This window comes from Oryctolagus cuniculus, chromosome 8, assembly GCF_051225735.1.
Source record: "Oryctolagus cuniculus isolate XC-2025 breed Fujian yellow rabbit chromosome 8, ASM5122573v1, whole genome shotgun sequence".
Taxonomy (NCBI): Eukaryota; Metazoa; Chordata; class Mammalia; order Lagomorpha; family Leporidae; genus Oryctolagus; species Oryctolagus cuniculus.
The window spans coordinates 89,522,400-89,550,150 of record NC_142874.1 but is presented as its reverse complement, the minus strand read 5'-3'; the positions used below and the strand labels follow the sequence as shown (position 1 = coordinate 89,550,150).

The 27,751-nt window shown below is 39.1% G+C and overlaps 1 protein-coding gene across 9 annotated transcripts in view; it reads left to right on the top strand.

The window, feature by feature from the left end:
- The window catches only part of TET2 (tet methylcytosine dioxygenase 2), a 90,457-nt gene that overhangs the window by 49,856 nt on the left and 12,850 nt on the right, over window positions 1-27,751 (top strand). For 3 of the 9 annotated variants that reach the window (XM_089302989.1, XM_002717196.6, XM_089302988.1), the window contains 6 exons: window positions 6,093-9,550; window positions 11,028-11,118; window positions 12,422-12,515; window positions 13,904-14,112; window positions 26,160-26,310; window positions 27,406-27,495. In XM_089302989.1, the coding sequence (XP_089159115.1) occupies window positions 6,139-9,550; window positions 11,028-11,118; window positions 12,422-12,515; window positions 13,904-14,112; window positions 26,160-26,310; window positions 27,406-27,495 (4,047 nt within the window). In that variant the 5' untranslated portion in view covers window positions 6,093-6,138. The remainder of the gene's footprint in view (window positions 1-6,092; window positions 9,551-11,027; window positions 11,119-12,421; window positions 12,516-13,903; window positions 14,113-26,159; window positions 26,311-27,405; window positions 27,496-27,751) is intronic. The other 6 variants (XR_011378322.2, XM_089302990.1, XR_016212342.1 and 3 more) reach the window with 5 other exon arrangements.

Genomic DNA, 27,751 nt, shown 5'->3' with positions numbered 1-27,751 from the left:
GTTTTGGCCTTTCAAAATGTGAAAATGCTACTTCGTAATTCTGTAAACAGGACAATTCTGGAAGGCCACCAAAATAATCGGCATGAATTTGATCTCACAACAGTGAATACTGAAGAATCTGTGACCTCAAAAGGTGTGGTGGTTTTTCTCCACCAGCAGGGAAGCAGTCAGTGCTGCAGTGTACACCAGCTGGGTGTCTCCTCATTTAATTGAGTTCTGACTCTGTCTGTCCGACAGTAGTGTGATTTCCTGCCATTCGAGAGATTGAGACCTGAAGAGCTGGGTCCGAGTCCTGGGTCGATTCACCTGTGCATCTTAACAATTGGGTATAAATCAGGGTTCCTACTACTCCCCCTTTGGTTTCAGTTAACTTGCCTGAGCAGCTCAGGAAACACACATCTATATTTATTCACTGTCAAGAATATTACAAAGGACGAAGGTATGGCCAGGTGTGTGGGGAAAGTGTCATTAAGCTCCCATGCTCACCACCCCAGCAATCTCCATTATGTTCACTCTCCAGAATCTGCCTAAACCTTGTCCTTTGGGTCTTGATAGAGACTTTGTTGCATATCTAATGCTAATAGTCTAAGTGGGAAGGCCTGTCTGCTCACATTCTTCTTGGCTCCCTGTGCAGCACTAGGTATGCCGGGCTGTTTTTGAAATGGGGTCTTATCGTGCATTATCAGATAAGTTAGGTCAGAGAAAGGCAGGGAAGGTCAGCGTTTCTAAAGACTTATGTTGGGAAGGAGTTATGAGACAGAAACCATGGACAGAAGCTAATATAACATCACAGGAAAGTTTCGCTTGACTTAAAAAAAAAAAAAAGGGAGAGCATTATGATTTGTTCATCTTTCGGTTGATCTAACAGTGCTATGGTTAGAACCAGATCATGATAGTTCTCAAGAGTTCATTGTGAAATTTTCAGGAATTTCATGGGCTGGAATTTGGCAGGCTGATACCAGCCTTGACACATAAGAGCCTCTCTTAAGGAATGTTAAAAACAGGTTATACTTTTTTTAAATGGTATCTAAATGTTTCAGCATGAAGTACCACCATGAAGGCTCCTACCTATGTTTTCACATATAATCATGTGATAGTTTTTAGAAAAACAGTGACTTAATTTTGATTGGCCTGTGTCCTTTCAGTCGAGTCATTGTCCATATTTTATAATTGCTTCTTGTTCTAAAATGAAAATCCTGTCTAGAGAATAATTTTATGAGTACAATTTTATTTGGCATGTACTATTTTTCATACAGTGAATGACTATGTACGAACTCCTGTAGCTGGCATTCCTTTCAAAATTGTTTGAATATTCACTTGCCACAAGGATCACTTGTAAAAACAGATGAATAATTACTCTGTGTTCTTAGGCTCTGAGAAGAAATAGAATTTTTCCTCCTCAACTCATGTTCGAGTTGAATCCCCACTATGAAGTGGAAAGAGGGTAGAAACTTAATCTGACCGAGGCACTTAGAGGTAGGGTCCTGAGCTCACTGGGACTAGAGAAAGGCACCAGGAAGGGAGCCCCTGTGCCTGAATTCTGAGACGCAAGAAGAGTCCAGCTCACTGTCTTTCAGCACATAATGCCCTGTGATGCCTCAGGACTCTGACAGCAGAAGGCCATCACCAGGTACAGCTCTTGAGCTCTGAATTGAACTGTGAGCCAAAGTATACCTCTCTATTGTATATATTACCCAGTCCAGGGTATTGTATTATGAGCAACAGAAAACAGACTAACCTAGGGATATCATGGAAAAATATCTCTAGCAAAAATGTACATACATTTATAAAATAGCCTAACACTGGAAAAAATTCTGTTTTTGCAATCATTTAAATTTTTAAAGTAAGAACTTATATCCATTGTAAATAATTGGCAGGTAAATTATTTTGCAAATGTATTTTGTCTTATACAATTACTGACTTTTATGTAAACTTAAACTTTTTAGAAATCCATAAACTATAGCTTTGAAGGCCTTTTCAATATTTCTACAGTGAGCACAATGTGCTGGTCTCACATTTTTTTTTTTAAACTAAAAAAAAGTCCTCAGTGTCAGTATTAAAGCATTATGTGTACTGTGCAAGTATATTCTAGAGTATGTATGCAAAAAATGTCTCAGAACAAATTGAGGTTGAAGAAAGTTTTTTTCTTTTCACTCTAAAATAGTCACCTTCTTAGGAGCTATTATGTTTACATAGGATTTGCAAGCCTAGGGCACTTTAAAGATCGGCTGATTTTATGTGGAACTGATCATCTTAGAGAATGATGTATTAACTTCTTCAGATATCTTAAGTAGAAAGGACAATATATTTTACAGACCTTGCAAGTTTCAAGAAATTTGTAACATTGTAAATGCACATATGTGTTCATATAAATATTTTGATTTTCCATGGAGCAAAAAACCTGCATGGATTTTAAGATTTTTGTACCCAAATCAATTTATTTTTGAATTCCATTTTTGCATGAAATTGGTTTATAGATCTAAAAAGAGAGCATATTTTATTTTGTAGTGTTTGGAATGCGAATTAATGTAATTAATGCTAATTAATGCTAATCTGTAGGATGTATCTAGGCTTGTTGCAGATGCTTGTGGTCTTTTTTAAAAATTTTTAATAGATTTTATTTATTTATTTGAGAGGTAGAGTTACAGACTGAAAGAGGGAGAGGTAGAGAGAAAGGTCTTCCATCTGCTGGTTCACTCCCCAAATGGCTGCAAGGGCCAGAGCTGAGCCTACCCAAAGCCAGGAGCCAGGAGTTTCTTCCAGATCTCCCACACAGGTGCACAGCCCCAAGACTGGGGGCACCTTGTACTGCCTTCCCAGGACAGCAGAAGAGGAGCAGAAGAGGAACAGCTGGGACATGCACTGGCACCCATATGGCATGCCAGCGCTGCATAAGCTTAGCCTACTGCACCACTGCATTGACCCCCTGTGTTCTGATTTTTTGGAGAAGGCTCTTAATGCCAAATTTTTATGACTAGAATCTAAAGCTTCTTTATTAAGGATTACTTATAGTTAATAGTAAGTATAGGTCAGCTGTCTAATAGAAAGTTAATATTCTGATACGTAAGCAAGTAAAATGAAACAAATCAATTTAATGATATATCCAGTTAACCCAAGATATCCAAAGTAGATTACTTTTTTAAAAGTTTGTAAATGTACATGTTTTAGCATTCTTATGCATACTGTGCTGTTGCTTGCTTGAAGTACTTGGAGACAGATCTGTCTGACTCATTTGTTTTAGCAGGTACCTGGATTATGTGGCTTTCCCATAATAATTGAGGAACATTTAGATTATTTCTATCCATTTGATTGTGCATATGCCACTCAGCAGACACACATATGAAAAGTTAAAGAAAGTGTGCCTGAAATTTTATACATACTATATAACTTGTCCTACATGTTTTTTTTTAATTTTAATTTTTAATTTTATTTTTTTAATTTGAAAGGCAGAGTTAGAGAAAGAGGGACAGACACACGGAACTGAAGCCAGGAACTTCTTGCAGGTCTTCCACATGGGTGGAGGGGTCCAGGCACTTGGGCCATCTTCTGCTGCTTTCCCAGGCCATTGTCATTATCATTATCATTATCATTATCAGGGAGCTGGATCAGAAGTGGAACAGCCACTCTAGTACTTGGCCATCTTCTGCCTTCCCAGGAACATTTTATTTTAATTCCATTGATCTTGTTAACATGCCATTATCTATTGATGTTAACCTCTTTTGAGTCATAATACTTTCAGTTTGGCTACTGCCCCACCCTGTCCCCAGTGCAATACTTTTCAGAATATTCCTGGCTACACAATTTATTTTTCTACATGAACTTTCCAATCAACTTCTTTCAGTTCTTTGTTGCTAGTATTTTAATTAAGAATACATTGAATGAATAATTTAATAGTTATGCAAGAGCATAGTATGTGTTTATATTTGGTTTTGTGTTGGTGTGTTTCACAATATTATTTTAAAGTTTCATTTAAATAGGCTTCCCACATTTCCTTAAGTTTATTCCTACTTGAACAGCTTGTCAGTTGATTCTCATTTTTGACAAGTATGCAACCTTATTGTTTGCAAATAGTAATATTCACATCTTATTCATATCTTATTTCTTAATCTGTGATCATTTTTCTTGTTTAGTAAGCAGTGGGTTTTTAAAATTTGTTTTAAATTAAGATTTTTGTATTTATTTGTAACACAGAGTGACAGGTCTTCCATTCAGTGGTTTATTTTCCAAATGCCTGCAGTAGTTGGACCTGAGCCAAGCTGAAGTCAGGACCCTGGAATTCTATCTAAGTCTCCCCAATCAGTGATAGGAACCCAAGCAATCGGGACATCATTTGTTGCCTTTCAGTTGCATTAGCAGGAAGCAGACTGAGAAGTTTAGAGTAGCTAGAACTCCAAAAAGGCACTCTGCCATGTGATAAAGAGTAGGAGTCCCAAGGGCTGGCTTAACCCACTGGTGGCTAACCAAAAATAGCATTTTCAAGCTCAACTGGAAAATTGTCTTATCCTGATTTTTATCCTTAAAATAAATGTTAAAATGTACAATTTTAGCAAAAATAAGGCATAATAAGAAGGTCATAGTGTAGTTAAAAGATCAGTTTATTTTGGTACAAAATTTTTAAAAGATCCATGCACAGTTTTTTCATAATATACACTTTCCATGAACTTTTTTAAAGACCTCTTGTATCATGAATGGGGGATCAGTTGTTTAATGTGTGCTTCTGCCTTTGAAGTCCTCATCAATCCTGGTCTAATAAATGACAAATTGATCATAAGATGAGAAAAGCTGTTTTTATCTGATAAAAATTTCCAGATGCTTACTCTATACTAGGCACAAAAGTAGAGGCTGTATATTTAATAGTCCATTGAGGAGAGAGAGAGTAAATAAAATACAGCTGAGTGGTATGTAATAGGCTAAAGTTGATAGAATGTGGAATTAAACGATGAGCTTTGGGATCCAAAATTTTTTTTTGAAATGCATGTACCTATTTTTTTTTAAAGATCTATTTTATTTATTTGAAAGAGTTACAGAGAGAGGCAGAAAGAAAGAGAGAGAGAGAGGATTTCCATCCTCTGGTTCATTCCCCAAATGGCCACAATGGCCAGAGGTGAGCTGATCTGGAGCCAGGAGCTTCTTCCACGTCTCCCATGTAGGTGCAGGGTCACAGGGACTTAGGCTATCCTCCACTAGTTTCCCAGGTGCATTAACAGGGAGCTGGATCGGAAGAGGAACAGCTGGGACTCGAACCAGTGCCCATATGGGATGCTAGCACTGAAGGCCAGGGCTTTAATCCACTGTACCATGGTGCCAGCCCCAGTACCTAATTTTTGATGATATGCATTTTCCACAAACTTTTCAAAATATCCTAATTTTCTTAGAATTAAAGAAGGAATCCAGGGTTATATGATGCCTGATATAGATTCAGAGGGCTACAAATGAAGGTGTTAATGAAGACTCTAGGAAGCCAGAACAGTTCTCAGAAGTGGGCAGCTATCCCCTGTGGAAGAAAACAGAATCCAGGAAGGGCATTTTAGAAACCACATTTTGTCTCCCATCCTGTTGGGTATTGGTGACAATGAAGGCCATGTGCCTTTATCTCTCAGGCTTGGGCAGACTACTTTGAGAACCAGGGATGTAGGCAGGGAGATGAATATATTACAACAGAGTTGCATTTGGGGGCATTCTCATTTTAACAAATTGAAGGGAGCTTAGAAGGGATAAGGAAAAAGCAGACTGGGCTAAGGAAAAAAAATTTTTCAAAAGCTGCAAGCTTGTCTTGAAACAAAAATCTAGATTTAGGTAATAAAAATAAGAGAATTTTAGCATTCAGCTGGATAAATGAAGGACTGGACTCAGTGATCTTTATTGTTCCCAGCATTCTGAAATTGTCAGGGAGTGAAGTTGATACAGCAAACAGTGATGATTTTGATGACCCTTGCTGTATATAACCATAATTATAATTCTCAGTATGAAATAGGGAAATAATTATCACTGTGTACAATGTCTAGGCATTCCAATACCATTTATTCTACAGATGTGGAATTAGTGTTCAAAATATATTAATGTATTTTAATTTTTGTTTCCATGCTTTATAGAATTGATTCAGAGGGCAGCCTTGTGGATGGCCCCGAAGTAAGCCTGATGGAACAGGATAGAACCAACCATGCTGAGGGCAACCGACTAAGTCCATTCCTGATACCATCACCTTCTGCAATTTGCCAGCCAGAACCTCTGGCCTTAAAGCTCCAGAATGGCAGCCCATTCACTGAGAGAGCTCACCCAGAGGTCAATGGAGACACCCAGTGGCAGGCCATCAAAAGTCATCATGGAATACCCAGTGTGAAGGAAAGCCAGAAGAGTCGTGCGAGTCCCGACTTCATGCACGAAGCAAGAGGGTATTCCAAGTGTTTGCAAAATGGAGGAATAAAACGCACAGTTAGTGAACCTTCTCTCAGTGGGCTCCATCAGAGCAAGAAATCAAAACATGACCAAAAGGCTAATGGAGAAAGAAATAACTTCGGGGAAAGCCATGAACGAAATCCAGGTGAAAGCAGCAGTCAACCAAATGTCTCCGCTTTGAGTGCTAAGGTAGAATCTGCGAGCTCTGTAGCCCAAGAAAACACCATCAAAGATTTTACCAGTTTTTCAACACGTAACTTCAGTGGGTCAGAAAGTCCAGAGCTTCAGATTCTGAACGAGCAGGAAAGGAAAAATGCTAACTCCCATGACAAGAACGTGGTGTTACTTCTTAAAAACAAGGCAGTGCTAATGCCTAATGGTGCTACAGTTTCTGCCTCTTCCATGGAAAACACACATGGCAAACTCCTAGAGAAAACACTCTCTCAATACTATCCAGATTGTGTTTCCATTGCGGTGCAGAAAACCACATCTCATATAAATGCCATTAACAGTCAGGCTCCTCATGAGTTGTCCTGTGAGATCACTCAGCCATTGCATACCTCAGGGCAGATCAATTCTCCACAGACCTCGAACTCCGAGCTGCCTCCAGAGCCAGCTGCAGTGGTAACCGAGGCCTGTGATCCTGATAATGCCAGTAAACCAGCTGCAATGCTAGGTACCTGTCCCTTTCAGAAACCAGAACAACCGCCACAGCAAAAGTCAGTTTTTGAGATATGCCCGTCTCCTGCAGAAAATGGTAACATTCAAGGAGCCACAAAGCTCGTGTCTGGTGAAGAATTCGGATCAGGTTCCTGCAGCAATCTGCAAGTTCCTGGTGGCAGCTCTGAACGGTATTTAAAGCAAAACGAAATGAATGGTGCTTACGTTAAGCAAATCTCAGTGTTCACTAAAGATTCCTTTCCTGCCACTACTACATCACCATCACAATTACTCCTTTCTCCCCCTCCTCCTCCACTTCCTCAACTGCCTTCAGAAGGAAAAAGCACTCTGAACGATGGAGTTTTGGAAGAACACCATCACTATCCCAACCAAAACAACAGGGCGCTTTTAAGGGAAGTGAAAATAGAGGGCCAATCTGATGCACCAACATGCCAGAGTCCTAATCCATCTACACACATATCCAACCCCTCTCTGCTTCCAGAAGGGCCTCAGAATAATTGTGTTAACAAGAATGGCATACGGACTCCAGGGACAATGGCCATACCGTTGTCTTCTGAGAAAACAAGACCAATCTCAGAAAATATCAGCCAGAACCCAACAGTTCTCAGCAGCAGTGGAGAGCTACAGGACCACTGCCAGCAGCTGGTGGGGAGCAAGGAGCAAGAGATTCTGGCGGGTCGAGAAAAGGAACAAACACGAGATCTTGTGCTCCCAACACAGCAGTATCTGAAACCAGGATGGATTGAATTGAAGTCCCCGCATTTCTATCCATCAGAATCTCATCCAAAATGTAATGAGACCTCACTGCGGTCAATCCTCCAGTATCAGTCCAACCCCTCCAATCAGATGACCTCTAAACCATACACTGGAAATTCCAATATGCCTGGGGGGCTCCCAAGGCATGCTTACATCCAGAAATCCAGGCAGCCAGAACAAAAGTCACAAATGTACCAAGTCGAGGTGAATCAAGGGCAGTCTCAAGGTACAGTGGACCAACATCTCCAGTTCCCAAAACCCTCACACCAGGTGCCCTTCTCCAAGACAGAGCCCTCACCCGAAACTCACATGCAGTCACGATGTGACCCTAGATTTAATTTTCCACAAAAAGGAGATTTTCCAACTGAGAAACTCATGTCCCCACTGTTAAAGCAGCACTTGAATCAACAGGCTTCCATGACTGAGCCATTTTCAAATTCACAGCTTTTGCAACATATGCCTCCAAAGCAGGCAGCACAAACACAACCATCCCAGAGTTCACATCTCCTTCAAAACCAGCAGCAGCAGCAGCAGCAAAAGTTACAAATGAAAAATAAAGAACAAATGCCCCAGACTTTTGCTCATCCCCACGGTAACAACGATCAGCAAAGAGAAGGATCATTCTTTGCTCAGATTAAAGTTGAAGAATGCTTTCATGGTGAAAATCAGTATTCGAAGGCAAGTGAGTATCAGATTCATCATACCCAAGTGGGAATGGAGCAAGTACAGAATATGAACAGTAGAAATTCTCCTTATGGGCAGATCTTGAAATCAGGTGCAAGCAAAGTGCAAATTTCTTATTCAAACAATGCACACCTAGTTCCAGAGACTAAAGAACAGACTGTACATTCTGAACTCTTTGCAGGAAACAAGGCCCAAAACTTGCATCCCATGCGATATTTTCCAAATAATGTGACTTCAACAAAGCAAGATGTTCTTCACAGGTGCTTTCAAGAACAAGAGCAGAAGCCTCAACAAGCTTCGGTTCTACAGGGATATAAAAGTAGAAACCAAGACATGTCTGGCGAACAAGCTACACAACTAGCTCAGCAAAGGTACTTGATGCATAACCAAGCTAATGCCTTCTCTGTTCCCGAGCAGGGAGGAAGTCACATTCAGACCCCTCCACAGAAGGACTTGCAGAAGCATGCTGCCTTAAGGTGGCACCTCTTACAGAAACAAGAACAGCAGCAAACACAGCAAACCCATTCCGAGTCTTGCCATAGTCAGATGCCCAGGTCAATTAAAGTTGAACCTGGGTCCAAACCTCAGGCCTGTATGCGCCCCCAGTCAGCGCAGGCAGACAGTAAAATGTGGAAAAAGATAAGCAAGCAAGATATTCCACCTCCAAGCTGTGATAACGTGCAGCAGAAGAGTATCATTGAGACCATGGAGCAGCATCTGAAGCAGTTTCAGGTCAAATCACTGTTTGACCATAAGGCTCTTGCTCTCAAATCACAGAAGCAGATAAAAGTTGAAATGTCAGGCTCGGTCACGGTTTTAAGTCGACAGATCACTGCTGCCGATCTTGACAGCCACAACGCATCTTCTGAGCAGCAAGCAACTTCTTCAGAAAGGACACCCACCAAAAGAACAGCTGGTTCTGTTCTCAATAGTTTTATAGAGTCACCTTCTACATTACTAGATACACCTATAAAAAATTTATTGGATACACCTGTCAAGACTCAATATGATTTCCCATCATGCAGATGTGTAGGTAAGTGCCAGAAATGTTCTGAAACACATGGTGTTTATCCAGAATTAGCAAATTTATCTTCAGATAGGGGATTTTCTGTTTCTTTTTATAAATCTCGAGTCTGGCAGCAATTTGTAAAGGCTCATAAAAAGCTGAAGCTTACACTTTTTTTTTCTTTAGATTACAGATGCTTGTGCCGTGCAAGAGAGAACTTAGCTTACATGCAGTTTTTCCAAAAATTTAAATAGCTTTACATGTTCATTTTTTCCTCTTCAGACCCTTTAAAATATGTCTGGTTTTAGATTAATCTGTCTAATTCTTTGTATATCATCTCCTGGAAAGGCAGAAAAGAATTCCAAAATCTCATTAAAATAAGAAGGCAATTGCCAAATGCAAAGTCATTAGGAGCTTTTTTTTTTTTTTTAATTTATGGTTGGTTATATTGTTATCCAAGTTTTTTGGATAATGGGGAAAATGTTATTTTCAGTATTGCTGAGGTGGGCCAATTACAATGTAGATACTGTGAGTACTCAACTACCCTTTTCCAATTGATATGTTGGAAACATTTTAATATTTATTTTCTTTTTTTCCCCCTGTACGTTTCATTCTTTTGATTAAGAGAAGGTATTTCCATTTTTTTAAAAATCTGTTTTGTTAAAATTTTAGGATATGTGGGAGGTCTTGAGGACCTCTCTTGATGGTTGAAGATGTCCATGTAGGTAGAGAAGATGATGTGCATGGGCAGAGTAAAAGCTGTCGGGAAACACCAGAGTTTAATTAGTGTGCGTAAGGGCTCTGCATCCCAGTGTTCTCCCTACAGGGATGTGCCCCACAATTTGTAGGAGGGTGATCCGCTACTGCCCTTCTTTGGGGTGTGGTAATTAAGTTGCTTCACTGAGCTGAAGTGCCACACATGTCATAGAAACCATTAGGTAAGTTTCAGTCCTCCTCACTCCCTCCCTAACCCTGTCTTCCCATTCTGCTTTCTTGAGTGGAATGTGACTGCCTCTCCCCAGGATTTTTTGCTCATCACATAGTGCTCAAAGTGCATACAAATATGGGTCTGTATTGACTGTAATCCTATTCAAAATAGCGTAATTAAATGTGATAGAGAAATAAGAGGAGGAAAGGAAGAATCCTTGATAATAAACTGAACTATATTTTGGGGGTGGGACATTACAGAAAATTTATCTTCTAATAATAGTCATATCTTCTAATACCCTCACTGTTTTCTTTACTCGTTTTCTTTAAAATAATTTCTTAATCCTATATCTGAAACAAAATATGTTTTTTACCCAACAGCCAGCATGTACCTGTAGTTAATTATATGGCACATTTTCTAATAGATCAGTCCATCAATTTACTCATTTTAAAGAGAAAAAATTTTAAAAGTCACTTAGGGCCCTTCATGTGCAGTTGGGGGATACGCTTTGTGGATGTAGCCTTTATATTTAGTAAAATTGAGGTCTAAAATAATAATCTTCTATTATCTCAACAGAGCAAATTATTGAAAAAGATGAAGGTCCTTTTTATACCCATCTAGGAGCAGGTCCTAATGTGGCAGCTATTAGAGAAATCATGGAAGAAAGGTAATTAACGCAAAGGCACAGGGCAGACTAACGTTTATCCTTTTGTATATGTCAGAATTTTTCCAGCCATCACACACAAAGCAGTAAACAATTGTAAATCAAGTAATTATTAGTAGGCCCAACTCTTCCAGGGTTGCCAACACTACACACTGTGCTATTCACCACACAGTCACAATATTTGACAGGCCTAATAGTCTGCTAGCTGGCACAGGCTGCCCACTTGGAGATGGAAGCCAAAAAACCCAGGCATGAACAGGAATCAGCCAGCCAGCCTGCCAGGCTCAAGGGCACTGGCAGAGGCTGCAGAGAGGCCCCACTCTGGCATTCCCACTTGATGAGAAAGTGTGAGGGGGGAAAGTATAGTATTAAGAAAGGAACCATTGAGTTATGTTCACCTAGAGTTGTAAATGGCCACCTTTAAGAGTTAACTATCAGCAGAGAGAAAGTATGGAATGTTGAATAGAAAGATTCTGTTTATAGCTCTTTTTCCCCCCCCTGTCAATCACAAGTGTGCAACTATATGTGCAGTTAATCATCTGGGTATCTACACTTGTGGGCTGTGACTCTACTGGAGTGCCTTGTAATTAAGAGGTAGGCAGTGTTACTGGTCAGTTACATTAGGATACATTCAGGCAGCAAGGATGTATTCAGTATTATTCTTGCTCCATTTCCAAATTATTCATTTCTAAATTAGCATGTAGAAATTCACTAAATAATGATTTAGTAACCTCGTCAAAGCAGTGAATTTCTCTAAGTGCCTTTTTTTGTTTTTTTCTTTTGTAAGCAGTAAATAGTGCTTTGGTCATAAGAGAGGAAATGGTATTTCAAGAACTATATTTTCAGAATGGCTGGATACTAATTATTTGCCAGGTCCCTTTTAAAAAAATGTGAGAGAACCTTTGAGGAAAAACTCTAAAATCTATTTAAAATAGTTAAATTTAGTAAAGGACAAATGAAATAGCATATGTATTAAAAGACTGATTTTGCAAACTAACTTAAAATTCTTATGCTTTGTGAAATTATGTATAAAAATAAGCCTTCCCACTGTTTTTGCCCAGCATATAATTTATAAAATAGTTCATTACATTATCAGTACATTTTAATATCGGAAAAAAAAGGCTTACAGACTATCTAGTTTGCTTGGCTTTGAGCTCTTTTGAAAAAAAAAAAAAAAACCTTTCTCAGGATGCAGTCATAGAATGAAATTATGCTCAAATGATCAAACATTTTCTTTGCCTTTTGAATTCAATTGCTAATTGTATGTGTGTGTGTGTGTGTGTGTGTTTCTGTGGGTTTCTTTAAGGTTTGGACAGAAGGGTAAAGCTATTAGGATTGAAAAAGTCATCTATACTGGTAAAGAAGGCAAAAGTTCTCAGGGATGTCCTATTGCCAAATGGGTAAGTGTGACTTGACAAGGCCTTTAGTCTTTAATCTGGGGCCTTTTGATTCATTAATCTTACCATGAGTATTGGGTCACCCTGATTCAGAGTCTTGCTGGCTGGATGGAACACTGCTTGTATTTATTTTATCATGAGCTAACTATATTTAGTTGGAAGGAAGCCCTTTTTAGTGCCTTCTTTTATTAAAGAATTATTTATTTGAAAGAGCTATGGCAAGAGGCGGGTGGCAGAGAGAGACAGAGAAAGCATGCTTCCATCTCCTGGTTCACTCCCCAGATGGCTGCAAGAGCCAGGAGCTTCTTTGAGGAGCTGCTTCCAGGTCTCCCACAAGGTGAGCAGGGCCTAAGCACTTGGGCCATCCTGAGCTGCTATTCCCAGGCGATTAGTAGGGAGCTGGAACAGAAGTGAAGCGGCTGGGACAGCAACCATTGCTCAGGTGGGATGCCGGCATTGCAGGCAGCAGCTTTTACCTGCCTTCTTAAGATCCAGTTCTTTTTTCAAAGAATGATTTATTTATTTGAGAGAGTTACACAGAGAGAGATCTGCTGATTTACTCCCCAACTCCATAACAGCTGATGTTGGGCCAGGCCGAAACCAGGAGCCAGGAGCTTCTTATGGGTCTTCCACATGTGTGGCAGTGGCCCAAATACTTTGGCCATCCTTCACTGTTTTCCCAGGCACATTAGGAGGGAGCTGGATCAGAAGTGGAGCAGAGGCTTCTCTACTTCCAATTCAGCTCTCTGCTATGGCCTGGGAAAGCAATAGAAGATGACCCAAGTCATCTGGCTTCAGATCAGCTCTGTTCCAGCCATTGCAGCCATTTAGGGAGTAAACCAATGGATGAAAGACCTCTCTTTCTCTCTCTATCTTTTTCTTTCTCTCTCTCTGCCTCTGTGTAAACCTGACTTTCAAATAAATAAATCTTTAGGAAAAAAAAAAAGTGGAGGAGCCAGGCCTGTGGCTTTACCCACTACCCCACAGTGCCAGCCACAGTCCAATTCTTGAAATGTGAAGAAATCCTCAACCATTTAAAATACCTTCAGTTAATCTTCACATTGGTATTTAAGAAAATTTTGAACTAAGTCTAGCATCTCTCTTGTTTAGCTCAGGCTTTAATGCAGGCGACATCAATTTCTCTTGCTGTTTCTGTGTATTTGCCTTCTGAACACTAAGGATTACTTTTGCTTTTTGTCTCATGCCAAAGGAAGCCCCACTGCATAGATGGGCAAAGAGAGCCAATTGCAGTTGCTGTTAATTAATCCTAATTGTTGCCCGGACATGTAACAATATTATACATAGATATGCATTGCTGTTATCTGCTGCAAGTGACCCTCTTTTGTTTGGGGTGGGGTGGGGGTGTCTGGGTTGGAATGGGATCTGCACAGGTGATTCGCAGAAGCTGCAGTGAAGAGAAGCTACTGTGTTTGGTGCGGGAGCGCGCAGGCCACACCTGTGAGGCCGCAGTGATTGTGATTCTCATCCTATTGTGGGAAGGAATCCCGCAGTCTCTGGCCACCGAACTCTACTCCGAGCTCACGGAAACACTGAAGAACCATGGCACTCTCACCAATCGCCGGTGTGCCCTGAATGAAGAGTAAGTGATGCCAGGGCTGCTGTCTTCCAGGGGCCACTAGTAGGAGAGGGGAATCTTGTTTTGAATGAAGAGAGTTGAATCTGCATTTTTATATTTAGAAAATGGAGACCAATATGCGTCTTTCATAGTCATGCTATAAGTTTTTGCTATCATGAATAATTCAAGTTGATTTCGTTAACCAATGTTTTGTATATTCAGACAGTATAGACATTAGTTAAGAGCCGTGTGCTAAAAGTGCAAGTCCTTGTACCAATGTGGACTCAATTGTACCATAAACTTTAAATTACTTGCATGCTTATGTGCTATAGCTGACTACCATATTTCCATGTTCCAGTGTCAGAGGTGAAATTTTGGGATTACCAAACCATGAACCTTAATCTAGACATAGTTAACAAACAGAAGCTCTGTTTCTCCCCAGTAGTCATCAAATGACTTCTATACGTACTGCTTTAAGTAATTGAGAAGTAGCTAGCTATGGATGTCCATTTTTTTTGAGGATTATAAATGTGTAATAGAGCAGCATGGGTATGTATTGTATCCAATTAAAATTTTTGCTAACTTCTTCCACCTTGGGAAGAAGTCCAAACTTCCACTTGGAAAAAGCCTCATGTCTATTATTGCTGTGCTGTGCTATCTCTGTAACCTTAAATGAATACAGAAAATTTTACAATGAAACATTGGAATCCTATAATATTATCCTGCTTATAATTGGTTCCAAAATTATTTTTATTTCACACTTTGGCAGATGCAGAAGAAAATAAACTAAGTGCAAATAGTTGGCTGAACTTAGGAAAATACTGATGCTGTTAATTGAAAAAAACACAATGCTTCCAAAATTTATCTATTTGGTGGCTGAAACTGTTACACATTTTATACGTAAGGGTGAGTACATGCAGGTTGAACACTCCTAATCTGAATACCCAAAATTTGAAATTTCTTGAGTGCCAAAATGATGCTCAACAAGTTTCAGATGTCAGGGTACTTTGGATTTCAGATTTTTGGATTAGTGGTGTTCATAACTCATGGTTTTACTAATTTTGGTTAACACAGGTTTTCTTTCGGGTTTGTGAGGGACAATTCAACCATCTGTTTAGGAATGCTATTTCTCCTTTGTGAAAAGTATGTCTTGACTTTCTATGATAGTTAGGTATGTGATTGACTGCCGTAAATCTACTTTTACAAGTGATTAATCAAAAAGTAGAAAGCACCCATTGATAGCTCCTAACTTTCAAAGGCTGCTTTCTTTGGTGTAAACACTTTCTAATATACCATAACTTCGCTGTTCTTTCTGAAAATACGATTTGCAGGCACCATTAATCAGAAAGAAAATAAAGTAAACTTTGGCCTCATTAATGGTGGCAATTCCTTCTCAGGAATTTAGTAACAATGCCGTATTTTTAAAGAACAGCATTCCTCTTATAATTGCTTATTTGAAGTTCTAAATCACTGAAGAACCTCCTATGAAGTGGCAGCTCTCTGTAATTTAATTTCCATTAATAGGCTAAATCTCAGGTATAGTTCCCTTAATTTCCTATCTATGCCATTGGCCAAAATGTACTGTCACATATAGAAAAATATTTCATGTTAGTGGCTTTGCTAAATTTTGTTAGTCTATTTTGCATTTGGAAACCACAAGCAATAATTACACTGGGTTCTCAGAAGAGTTATAATTTGTTTAATTTGTCTTAAGTAGGAGGCAAATAGAAAACTTCTATTTGCTTACTTTTCTTTTTCTAGCATTTCAAAGTAAAGATCAGTAGATATTTGAATATGGTTTAAGGTTGGGCCCACATACAGTGAGAGCAGTAGAAGTTGACTCAGAAATAGATTTTGACATTTCTTCCTTCCCACAAATTTTTATAGTTATCAGAGGATAAAATTTTGAGTTCTTTCCAAGTACAGAGAATAATCTCAGATTTGGCCTGCTGACTCGGTTTTATGTTCAATGCTCTGTGAACCGCATCACGTATCCACAACCAACTACCCTTGAGTCCAGAAAAGAACTTTCAGTGTGAGGGTTTAAAGAAAAAAAAAAAAAGGTTTTGCATTTCCTTTTTCTCAAACCAGCTGTTTCTTCTTTAATGATTTCCCTTTGAGATTTCTATGTTATGACTAAGCGTCCCCAATATTCTTTTTGGCAAGTCTGAGTCATGGGCATGTATCTGTCCTCATGAGAAGTCTAAGCCAGAAATGCCTTGAGTCATGGTGGCTGCTGTTAAACATTTTATATTATAACATGTTCAGACATACATAAAACAGGGCAATAGAGTGAATCCCGTGGACCCATTCCACAGCATCAAGCTTTGTCAGCACTGTCCAATACTGTTTCATACTTTTCTCCCATATGCATGCTCACTAGCCTTTTAAAACACTATTTGCAAACCCGAGCCTCTGAGTCATTCTCACTCACCTCAAAGTTGGCAACAGTTCTTTAATGCCACTTAATCATAACATGTTTGTTCAAAATTCACCACTCAGATCCTATGCAAACAGAAATGCAGAATGACAAAGAAAGCCCATACTGTGTATTGAGGATTTTGAGTGGAATGGTCCCAGTTCATCTCAATTTAGGGGCATAATGATTAAGCAGAAATACCTTTACCTTGTTAAAGTATCCCAAGTTTTGAGTACAGAGCGTATCATTCACCAGCCTCTTTTACTTAGGTTTCCTTCCCCTCTTTTCTGAAAGAGAGACAATAAATATGCATAGGAAAACATGTGTTGTGAGTGGTGCTGAAATCTAATTAGCCTTCATATCTCAGGCAGCACACAGTGTCTCCTAGGTTCCAGTTTCAGTGATGATGACAATCACCAGCCTAGTCACTTGTAAAGTGAGCCTTTAAACTCATGGGTGATATGTTCTCCCATTGATGGTCATTGCCTATTTCCACTATTATTTTATTTTATTTATTTATTTTTTTGTGACAGGTAGAGTGGACACAGAGAGAGACAGAGAGAAAGGTCTTCCTTTTGCCGTTGGTTCACCCTCCAATGGCCGCCGCAGCCGGTGCATTGCACTGATACGAAGCCAGGAGCCAGGTACTTATCCTGGTCTCCCATGCAAGTGCAGGGCCCAAGCACTTGGACCATCCTCCACTGCACTCCCGGGCCACAGCAGAGAACTGGCCTGGAAGAGGGGCAACCGGGACAGAATCCAACGCCCCGACTGGGACTAGAACCCGGTGTGCCGGCACTGCAAGGCGGAGGATTAGCCTATTGAGCCACAGCGCCAGCCTATTTCCACTATTATAATATGCAAATTGATAGCTTTTTTTCTTTTCTGATGTTGACCATTTTAGTTTACAGTTCATGAGTTTAAGTATATTTAAGAACATGTTCATCACTTCCCCAAAGAAAATATCTGTCAGTCACTTCCCCTTCTGCCCTCATGTAAATGGCAAGCACTGATCAATTTTGATCTCCATGGATTTGCCTATTCTGGCCATTTCAATTTAGTGGAGGGTCTCCCAAAAGTTCATGGAAAAATGCACAATGTAATTATTTCCACCAAAATAAACATTTACCATTTTTCTCCAGACTTCTCATGTATCCTTTTAATACCTGGCTGTCTTCTGGCTTCTTTCATGTGTAGCTCAGTGTTTTAAATGTCCATCTATATTGTCACATTAACCAGTACTTTCTTTTTATGGTTGAATAGTCTTTCTTTGTGTGTATTTTAACCATCATCTTTATTGATTTACTTTGTTTACATTTAGGTTGTTTCTTTCCCTTTTTTTTTATTATAATGCTATAAACATCTGTGTTCTTTTGGATGTATGCATAAGAACATTACTTTTTTTTTTTTAACCATTTGTTTATATATGTGAAGGGTAGAGAACAGAGAGAAGGCTGGGGAGATAAAGAGTAACACATCCTGTGATTCACTCCCTAAATGTCCTCAACAGCTAAGTCTAAGCCAAGCCCAAATCCATAGCCAAGAACTCCATCCTGGGCTCCCACATTGGTGGCAGGCACCCGAGTTACATGGTCCATCATCTGCTACATTCTCAGGTACATTAGCAGGGAGCTGGATCAAGTGAAGCTGCATCTGAATGCCGGCTTAATCTGCGCCACAAGGCTGGTGTATTGCCACACATTCTTGCCAACACTGTTTGGAGGTCCTAATGTATCACAACCTCAGGAAAACTAGTTTTTGCCCTTACTATTATTTTTTTTTGCCTTTCCCTAATGACAAAGGATGTTGGACATCATTTCATGTATGTTTTGGTCCTTCATGTACCTTTGGAGAAATGTCTACTTTAACCCTAATTGTGATATGTGTGCGTGTGTGTGTGTGTGCATACTTGAATTCTGGATACCTAAATGTTATTAAATATGGTTTGCAGATATTTTCCCCTTGTGCATAGGTGGTCTGTTCAATTTCTTGGTAATGTCTTTCAAAATACAAAATATATTATTCTTTGATTTTTATATTTTTTTCTTGCTCATTCTTGATTTTGTTTTTAAATCTAAGAAAACATTGCCAAATCCAAGAGTTCAAAGATTTCCTTTCCACTCAGGGTATTTTATTTTACATTTAGACTTTTGATCATTATTGAAGTTATTTGATTGTAGGAATGCAATTTCATTGTCTTTTTTTAAAGATTTATTTATTTGAAAGGCAGAGTTACAGAGAGGTAGAGGCAGAGAGAGAAAGAAAGGTCTTCCACCCGTTGATTCACTCCCCAAATGGCCGCTTTGGTCGGAGCTGGGCCTATCTGAAGCCAGAAGCCAGGAGCTTCTACTGGGTCTCCCATATGGGTGCGAGGGCCCAAGGAATTAGACTATGTTCTACTGCTTTCCCAGGCCATAGCAGAGAACTGGATCAGAAGTGGAGGAGCCGGGGACTCGAACCAGAGCCCATATGAAATGCCGGCACTGCAAATGGTGGCTTTACTCGCTATGCCGTAGCACTGGCCCCTTCATTGTTTTGGAAAAGTTATCTCAGGTCCATTTGTAGAAATTTTTTCTCCTGTGATCTAGATATGCTTGGTAACATACATTTTTGGCCTTCTAATTCTATTGCATATGTAACAGTATTGATTCCTGTAGCTTTAAGGCAATTTTGACTCCTGTAGAGAAGAGTTATGTTGAATCTGATCAGTTGGGGAATATAGCTATCTTAACAATATTAAGTCTTTCAATTTATGAACATAGCATGTTTCCATGTTGTTGAGGGGGTTTTAAAGATTTTGTTTTAATTTGAAGGGCAGAGTTTGAGAGGGAGAGAGGGCCGGTGCCGCGGCTCAGTAGGTTAATCCTCCGCCTTGTGGTGCCGGCACACCGGGTTCTAGTCCTGGTCGGGGCACCGGATTCTGTCCCGGTTGCCCCTCTTCCAGGTCAGCTCTCTGCTGTGGCCAGGGAGTGCAGTGGAGGATGGCCCAAGTGCTTGGGCCCTGCACCCCATGGGAGACCAGGAGAAGCACCTGGCTCCTGCCTTCGAATCAGTGCGGTGCGCTGGCCACAGCGCGCCGGCCGTGGCAGCCATTGGAGGGTGAACCAACGGCAAAGGAAGACCTTTCTCTCTGTCTCTCTCTCTTTCTTTCACTGTCCACTCTGCCTGTCAAAAAAAAAAAAAAAAAAAAAGAGGGAGAGAGGAAGGGATGTATGGAGGGATGGAGGGAGGGAGGGAGGGAGAGAGAGAGAATGAGAATGTTATATAGAGAGAGATGTTCTACCCAATGTTTGACTTCCCAGATGGCCACAAAAGCCAGGGTTGCATCAGGCCAGGGCCAGGAACTTTATTCAAGTTTCTTGTGGTTACAGTGGACCTACCTAGCATTTGGGCCATCTTCAGCTGCTTTCCTGGGTGCATTAGCATGGAGGTGGAACAGAAGTGGTGCATCCAGGACTTGAACTGGTACCCATGTAAAATGCTGTTGTTGCAAGTAGTAGGTTAACCCATTATGCCACAATATGGCCCCATTTTGGAGATTTTAATGTGCAAATGGAGTTATCTTTTGATTGGTCAGGGCAGAGAGAAAGATAGGCAGACAGACAGATGAAGAGAGGACTTTCATCCACAGATTCATTTCCCAGTTGACTATATCAGCTTGGTCTCAGCAAGGAACCCAGAGCTCAATCCTGGTTTCAAATGTGGGTAGCAGGAACCTGTGTACTGGAGCATCACCGGATACCTTCCAGGGTGCACATTAGCAGAAAGCTAGAATTGGAAGTGGAGTGGGGGCTGGTATTGTGGGAAGTTGCTGCCCCCAATGCCAAGCTCCCATATGAATACCTGTTTATGTCCTTACTGTTCCATTTCCAATTTTGTCCCCTGCTCATGCACCTGGGAAAGCAGCAGAAGAGTCCCACCCCACCCAAAATGGAGAGCTGAATGGAGTTCCTGGCTTCTGAGTGTTGCAGTCATTTGGATGGAAGATCTCTTTCCCTCTCTCTTTGTATTTCTGCCTTTCAAATAAATAAATCTTAACAACAGCAAATAAAGAGTCAGAAGTTAAACACAGATAATCAAACCTAGATGTGAGTGTCCCAAATGGCTTCAGCCATTTGAACTCAGCCAAATGTTCAACTTGGGCAAAGGTTCATTATCACCACCACATTTGATTTTTGTATGTTGGACTTATGTATATCCTGACAACTTGAGGAATTATTTTATTTATGAGAATATTTGCTGTGTATAAAGTTATATCTTCTATAAGGAACCTGCTTTCTTTTTTTATTGCCTAAGTACCCCAGTCAGAGCCTTTAGGAAATGTTGGGTATAATTAGCAAAAGCAGAATGCACACCTCCTTGCCTTGTTTCTCATTTTAAAGGAGGAATTTTCAATTTTTCAAAATGATGTTATCTGTTTTAAGACTTTATCAAGTTCAGAAGTTACCTTCTGTTACTAATTTGAGTTTGTTTTTTTTTGTCATGAAATAGTGTTGGATTTTTGAATCTACATCCAGTGAAATGATCATGTTGTTTTTCTGTTAATGTGATATATTTTTGCACTTTGAACTAATGGTTTTTCTGGTAAAAATCCTTCTTGGCCATGTTTTTGAATTTAGTTTTCTTGTGATGTGTTAGGTTGTAGTATCAGGATAATAAAACCAGCTTCTAGAATAAATTTTTTTGCAAGAATTTCTAAGTGGTCGTTCTTTAAACATTTGTTAGAATTCACCAGCAATGTCATTTATTCCTGGGCTTTGAATTGTGGGGGAAATTGTTTATTTGACCAACAGAGAGACAGACAGCCTTACAAGTGGAGAAAAAAAATGCCCAACTGCACTACAGCAATATCAGAGACGAAAGCTTCTTGGTTTGATATAATTCCATTTGTGATTTTATTTTCTTTTAGTAGTCTCATCAGATCTCAAGTTAGATTTTTCTTTTGTGTATGGTTTAGAAGTAAGGGTAAAGTTTTAAGTCTGTATATTATTATCCCCAATTTTTCAAGGAAAATTTATTTAAAAAAAAATGACCATTTCTGCAATGCATGTCTTATTGAGATTCAATCAGCTATGCATGTGTGGATTAATTTCTGATATCTGTCATATTCCATTGGTCAACAGTTTTTTTGCATTATAATAGTTGCAAAGTATGTTTTGAAATCAGTTATTGTTATGCCATTCTTCCAGCTTGAGACAGAGCGGGAGAAAGCAAGAGCACCAATTGACTCCCCAGCTTAACAATGCCCTTCTTGCTGGGACCAAAGCCAGGAGCTCAGAACTCAATCTAAGTCTTCCAGCTGGGTGGCAGGTGTCTAGTTAGTTGATCCATCACTCCTGTCTTCCAGGGACTGCATTAATGGGAACCTGGAGTCAGGAATGGGGCAGTGTACCAAACCTAGGTTTTCTGATACCCAGACATCTTAAACAGGGTCTTAACCCACCTTCTACTTCATTGTTTGTGTTCAAGACTGTTTTAAACATTGGTGGATTTTTTTGTGCTTACATAATCTTTAATATTTCATAATAAACTTTGATAGGATTACATTATCTGGTTCTGTGAAGCGTGGCATTCATATTTTGGTAGGGTGCATTCAGTTTGTAAATCACTTTGTGTAATATGGACATCTTAATCACATTAGCTTTTCCAATCCATGAAAATGAGCGGTCTTTCCACTTTGTGTGTATTGTCTTCAATTTCCTTCATCAGTTTCTAATAATTTTTATTGTGGAGGATTTTCATATCCTTGGTTAAATTTAGGTATGAGTGTTATGGCTCAATAGGTTAAGCCATGGCTTGGGAAGACCACATCCCACATAGGAGTGCTGGTTCCAGTCCTGGATACTTCTTGCTTCTGAACCTCTGCAAGGCAACAACAACATTTTTTTGTATTTGGGTTCCTGATACCCATGTGGAAAACCTCCTGGCTTTGGCTTGGTCTACCCACAGCTGATTTTGGCATTTCCGGGGGGTGAACCAGAAGAATGAAGATCGATCTCTCTTTCTTTTTCTCCATCCCTCTTTCTTTCCCTGTGCCGTTTAATAATCTAAAAGATATTATTCCAGGATATTTTTGTATTGTTATAATTAGGAGTTCCCTTATAATTTCTCAGGGAGCTAATTCTTGTATAAAAATGCTACTGGTTTTGGTGTTACATTTTTTTATTCTGGGACTTACCAAGTTTACTTATCTGTTCCAATAGTTTATTGATAGAATTTTTAATTTTCTCTCTACAGAAATATTGTTACCTAGAAACTGGGACAATTTGACTTCCTCCTTTGCTATTTGTATACTTTTATTTATTCATCTTGTCTAACAGTTTGTTCTGGATAAAACTTTATATGTTGTATTGACAGTAGCAATAATGGACACCTTATCTGGTGCCAGGTCTCATAGTACATGGTTTCAGCTTTCTTCCACTCAATGTGTTGGATGTGGGTTTGTCATATAAAGTACTTGTTATGTATGTTCCTTCTATACCTAATTTGTTCAGAAATGCTTATAACTAATGGATATTGAATTTTTTGCATGCCTTTCTGCCTCTATTATGATGCTAAAAATCATAACATTCTGTTGATGTGATATGTTACCTTTATTGATTTGCATAGATTCAACCATCATACTTGATCATAATCAGTAATCTTTGATATGCTGTTGGATTCAATTTGCTAATATTTTGTTGAAATTTTGCATCTATGAGTGTGTCCATCAGGGAGATTGGTCTGTGGTTTTCTGTTATTGTATCCTCATGTAGTAGTTTCTAAGGAATCTCCAGACTGACTTCCAGAGTGGCTTAACCAGTTTGCATTCCCACCAACAGTGGGTTAGTGTCCCTTTTTCCCTACATCCTTGCCAGCATCTATTGTTGGTAGATTTCTGAATGTGAGCCATTCTAACCAGGGTGAGATGAAACCTCCTTGTGGTTTTGATTTGCATTCCCCTGATTGCTAGTGATCTTGAACATTTTTTCATGTGTCTGTTGGCCCTTTGGATTTCCTCTTTTGAAAAATGTCTATTGAGGTCCTTGGCCCATCTCTTAAGTGGGTTGTTTGTTTTGATGTTGTGGAGTTTCTTGATTTCTTTGTAGATTCTGGTTATCAACCCTTTATCTGTTGCATAGTTTGCAAATATTTTTCCCATTCTGTTGGTTGCCTCTTCACTTTCCTGCCTGTTTGTTTTGCAGTACAGAAACTTCTCAATTTGATGCAATCCCAAATGTTAATTTTGGCTTTGACTGCCTGTGCTTCTGGAGTCTTTTCCAAGAAGTTATGTAAACATACAAGGAGACTGTGGCTATTTCCAGTGCTCTTTTCATTCCCAATAAGGAGACATGGGTCTCAGCTAAGTCTTCCAGGTGCAGAAATGTCATTTTAAGATCTTCATTTTCCTTTTTCTCCACTTTTGGAATAATTTTGTTTACCTTAGGATTAAAATTAACATTAATTTATAACAATGTAGCTGGCTGCTTAGATTTCTTGCCTGCTTTTTTGCAGCATTCCATTGCTGCCTGGTTTCCATCGTTTATCATGAGATATTAGCTGTTAAATGGTACTGAAAATACTTAATACTACTTGTGTTTTGTAGATGTTGAATTTTTTTTTGTCCTTGATTTTAAAAGTGTCTTGCCAGGTATGGTAGTTTTGGGGTCTATGGTAAATGGCAGTTTACCTATTATCTCCTAAAATGTATTTCTTCCCCTTTACTTAGAGACAGCCAATTGTTCTAGTTTCATTTTTTAGTCTAAAAAAATTTCCTGATTGTTCAATCCTCAATTCCTTTCCCCCTGTACCTTTTCCCTTTCCCTATTTTTCTTAAATCTGTTGTTCAGTTTGAATATTAATTTTCATATATAAATATATATTTTCTGACATACATTTTCCCTATTTCTTGTAGTTATTTATAATTGAGTTTTCTCCAGCTCTTTGGAGGTAGTTGAAATAGCTGAAAATTCTGCATTCCTGATATCTGATTTTCTCAGGGACAGCTTTTATTGACCACTATCTTCCTCGAAATGGACCATATTTTTTTATTTCTATTTTGTTAGTTCAAAACTGGGTATTTAGAATAATATGGTAACTTGTGCTCAGTTCCCTTCTCCATTGGTTTGCCTTGTGATTTCTGCAGGGAATGGGAGCTCTTTTTATTTTTAGTTTTACTTTTTCCATGTGTAACCATGGAAGTCCATAAGTGTTAAGCTATTGACTAGACAAGAATTCCTTAGTTGTCTGAAACTAATCTCTGTCATTTCAAAGGGGTCTGTATGAGTGTTAGAGTAGGTTTTCAACACTCAGCCAGTGTTTTACAACTCTGCCTTACCAACTGCATTCCCTGCTTGTGCATAACCTCAAGCTGAGAGCTCAGGTCTTTGTGAGCATATTGGAGCTTTGAAAGGCCTCCTATGGACACATTAATTTCCACCATTTAGTTCCGAGTTTTGCTCCACCTATTATCCTCTACTTCTACAGCAAAAATGTTTAACAGTTGCCTCTGATTATTTTCAACAAAAATCTTTAAGGAGTCAAATGAGATGAAGACAACATGGAAAATGGGATCTTCCAGGAAACTACCAAATAGATGAAATAATATCAGTTCTGAATGTAAGGCTTTTGAGAATATTGAATATCCCTGCTGGTTTTTGTCATAAAGGTGTTCTGTTTATTTTCAAGGGTACCATGGAACAGGGTGAGATAAAATCACACAGAACTCACTATTACTGAAATTCCATTGTTTTTCTTCTACAAACAATTCCATTATTGTTGTAGGCCTTTTGTTACTTTCCTGGTTTCTGAACAATATTTATCAGTATTGTCATTGCTTTTATTGATGGGAATTTTTAGAACAGTAATTGAAACATTACCTCTGCATTTGAACACTAGGATTTTTTTTTTAAAAGAACTTTTCCTTGTCAAGTGTCTGTAAACCAATGAATATTAATATAGACAAATGACTGAATAAATGCATACTAAGCCTCTTTGGTTGTCAAATTAAGAGAATTTAGCATGTATTCATTTTGAAGGGAAATCACATTTGGAATATGGGATATTAGCTTGCTTCCTTGTTATTTTACACTGAAGTTCTTATGTTTTTACATTAATAATCATTTCTTTATATATCATTACATGTATATAGTAACTTCAAAATAATACTAAATTTTATGAGACTACTTCATTATAATTTTCTTTGTAGGTTGCTTTGTTTAATGTTTTGGGATATATTACACTAGGGCTTTGAAACTATAATATTTGGTTTTAGCCAAAAAGTTAAAAGCTTTCAAAATGTCCATCTATGGTAGAATCGTCAATTTGTGGTCTAAAGTATAATTATATGCATCAGGGTGGATGGCGAAGCAAAATGTGATGTAAAAGAAGCCATGTGCATGCATATATATCAAGTATAAAAATAGGCAAATATAATCTATTCTGAGTTCTAGGGTACTAATAAATGTTTTCTTTCTTTGGGTGCTACTTAGCTGAGTATGAAATACTTGTGTATCATCAATTGAAATAGTTTTGTAATTTATGTGGTATAACAACTTCATAGAGTTAATTCGTTTAGTCACATTCATTTTGTGCATACACATACCCAGCATATGATATTGACAGCTTAAATAGTGCTATCCATAGCCATGAACTTGGTGCTTTGACTTCTCAGGAGAACCTGTGCTTGTCAGGGGCTGGATCCAGAGACCTGCGGTGCCTCCTTTTCATTTGGTTGTTCATGGAGCATGTACTACAACGGATGTAAGTTTGCCAGAAGCAAGGTCCCGAGGAAATTTAAACTGCTTGGGGATGATCCAAAAGAGGTTGGTGTACTTCCTGACTTACAATCTAGAATTCATGAGGGTAGATGACTCAAAATAATTTGACTGTGGGCACATAATTTATTGACTTAGCTCAATATAATGACCTTATTATACCAATAAAATAGATGAAATATAAGTAATATAAACTCTTCCCAGCTATGGCCTTTTCTATTGATTCTTTGTTAATTCCAGAGACTTAAAGGGCTGTAAGTCTAAATTGGAGGGCAGGCATCCATTATTGTTCTGAGCATTTCACACATGGTTATATTGTTGAGGGATCATTTCCACTTTTGAAATGCTATCTGTATAAACATACTTAGAGTAAGCATAGTTTAAAAAATTGCCGGCGCCGTGGCTCACTAGGCTAATCCTCCGCCTTGCGGCGCCAGCACACCGGGTTCTAGTCCCGGTCGGGGCACCAGATTCTGTCCCGGTTGCCCCTCTTCCAGGCCAGCACACTGCTATGGCCAGAGAGTGCAGTGGAGGATGACCCAAGTCCTTGGGCCCTGCACCCCATGGGAGACCAGGAGAAGCACCTGGCTCCTGCCATCGGATCAGTGCGGTGCGCAGGTCGCAGCGCGCCAGCCTTGGTGGCCATTGGAGGGTGAACCAACAGCAAAAGGAAGACCTTTCTCTCTGTCTCTCTCTCTCTCACTGTCCACTCTGCCTGTCAAAACAAAACAAAAAAAATGACTGGAAATAGTAAAATTAAGCCATACAGATAATTGTAAAAGTTCATCTTCCTTGGCAGCTTGTTGGACAGTAAGTGCCAGCTGTGACCTGTTTAAGTGGTTTTGTTCTTATACCCCTAACTTAGCCTTATAGTTTTGAAAGTGCCAAATCTCCACACAGAGCATAAAGCTTGTTAATATTATTAGAAAACCAAATAGCCACATGTTTAATAGTGCATATAAAAATAGATGCTATGTTGTCCAGCTTCTCACTTAGAAATGGTCTTAGATGCTTGATTTAATAAGAAAAGCCCAGTATACTGTGTATGCATATAATCACGTAAGAATAAGCTAATTGATAGTCTCTCTCATATGTCGAGAACTGATTTCAAGTTTAATACATGGAATTATTCATTTTATACAGGAAGAGAAACTGGAATCTCATTTGCAAAACCTGTCCACCCTCTTGGCACCTATATATAAGAAACTTGCACCTGATGCATATAATAATCAGGTAAGTTTTAACTATCATTATTGATGACCTACTTACTTCCAAAAGTAACTTCTAAGCAATGATTTTCCTTTATCCCATCTTTCCCTGTTCTTGTTGAAGCCATATGTTTTGACATATGAAAATTATACTATCCAATAGAGCATGTTTTGGCCTAGTGAGTAAGACTGCCACTTGTAGGCACTGATTTGATTCCTGGTTGCTCCACTTCTGATCCAGCTCCCTTCTCATGTGCCTGGGAAAGCAGTAGAAAATGGCC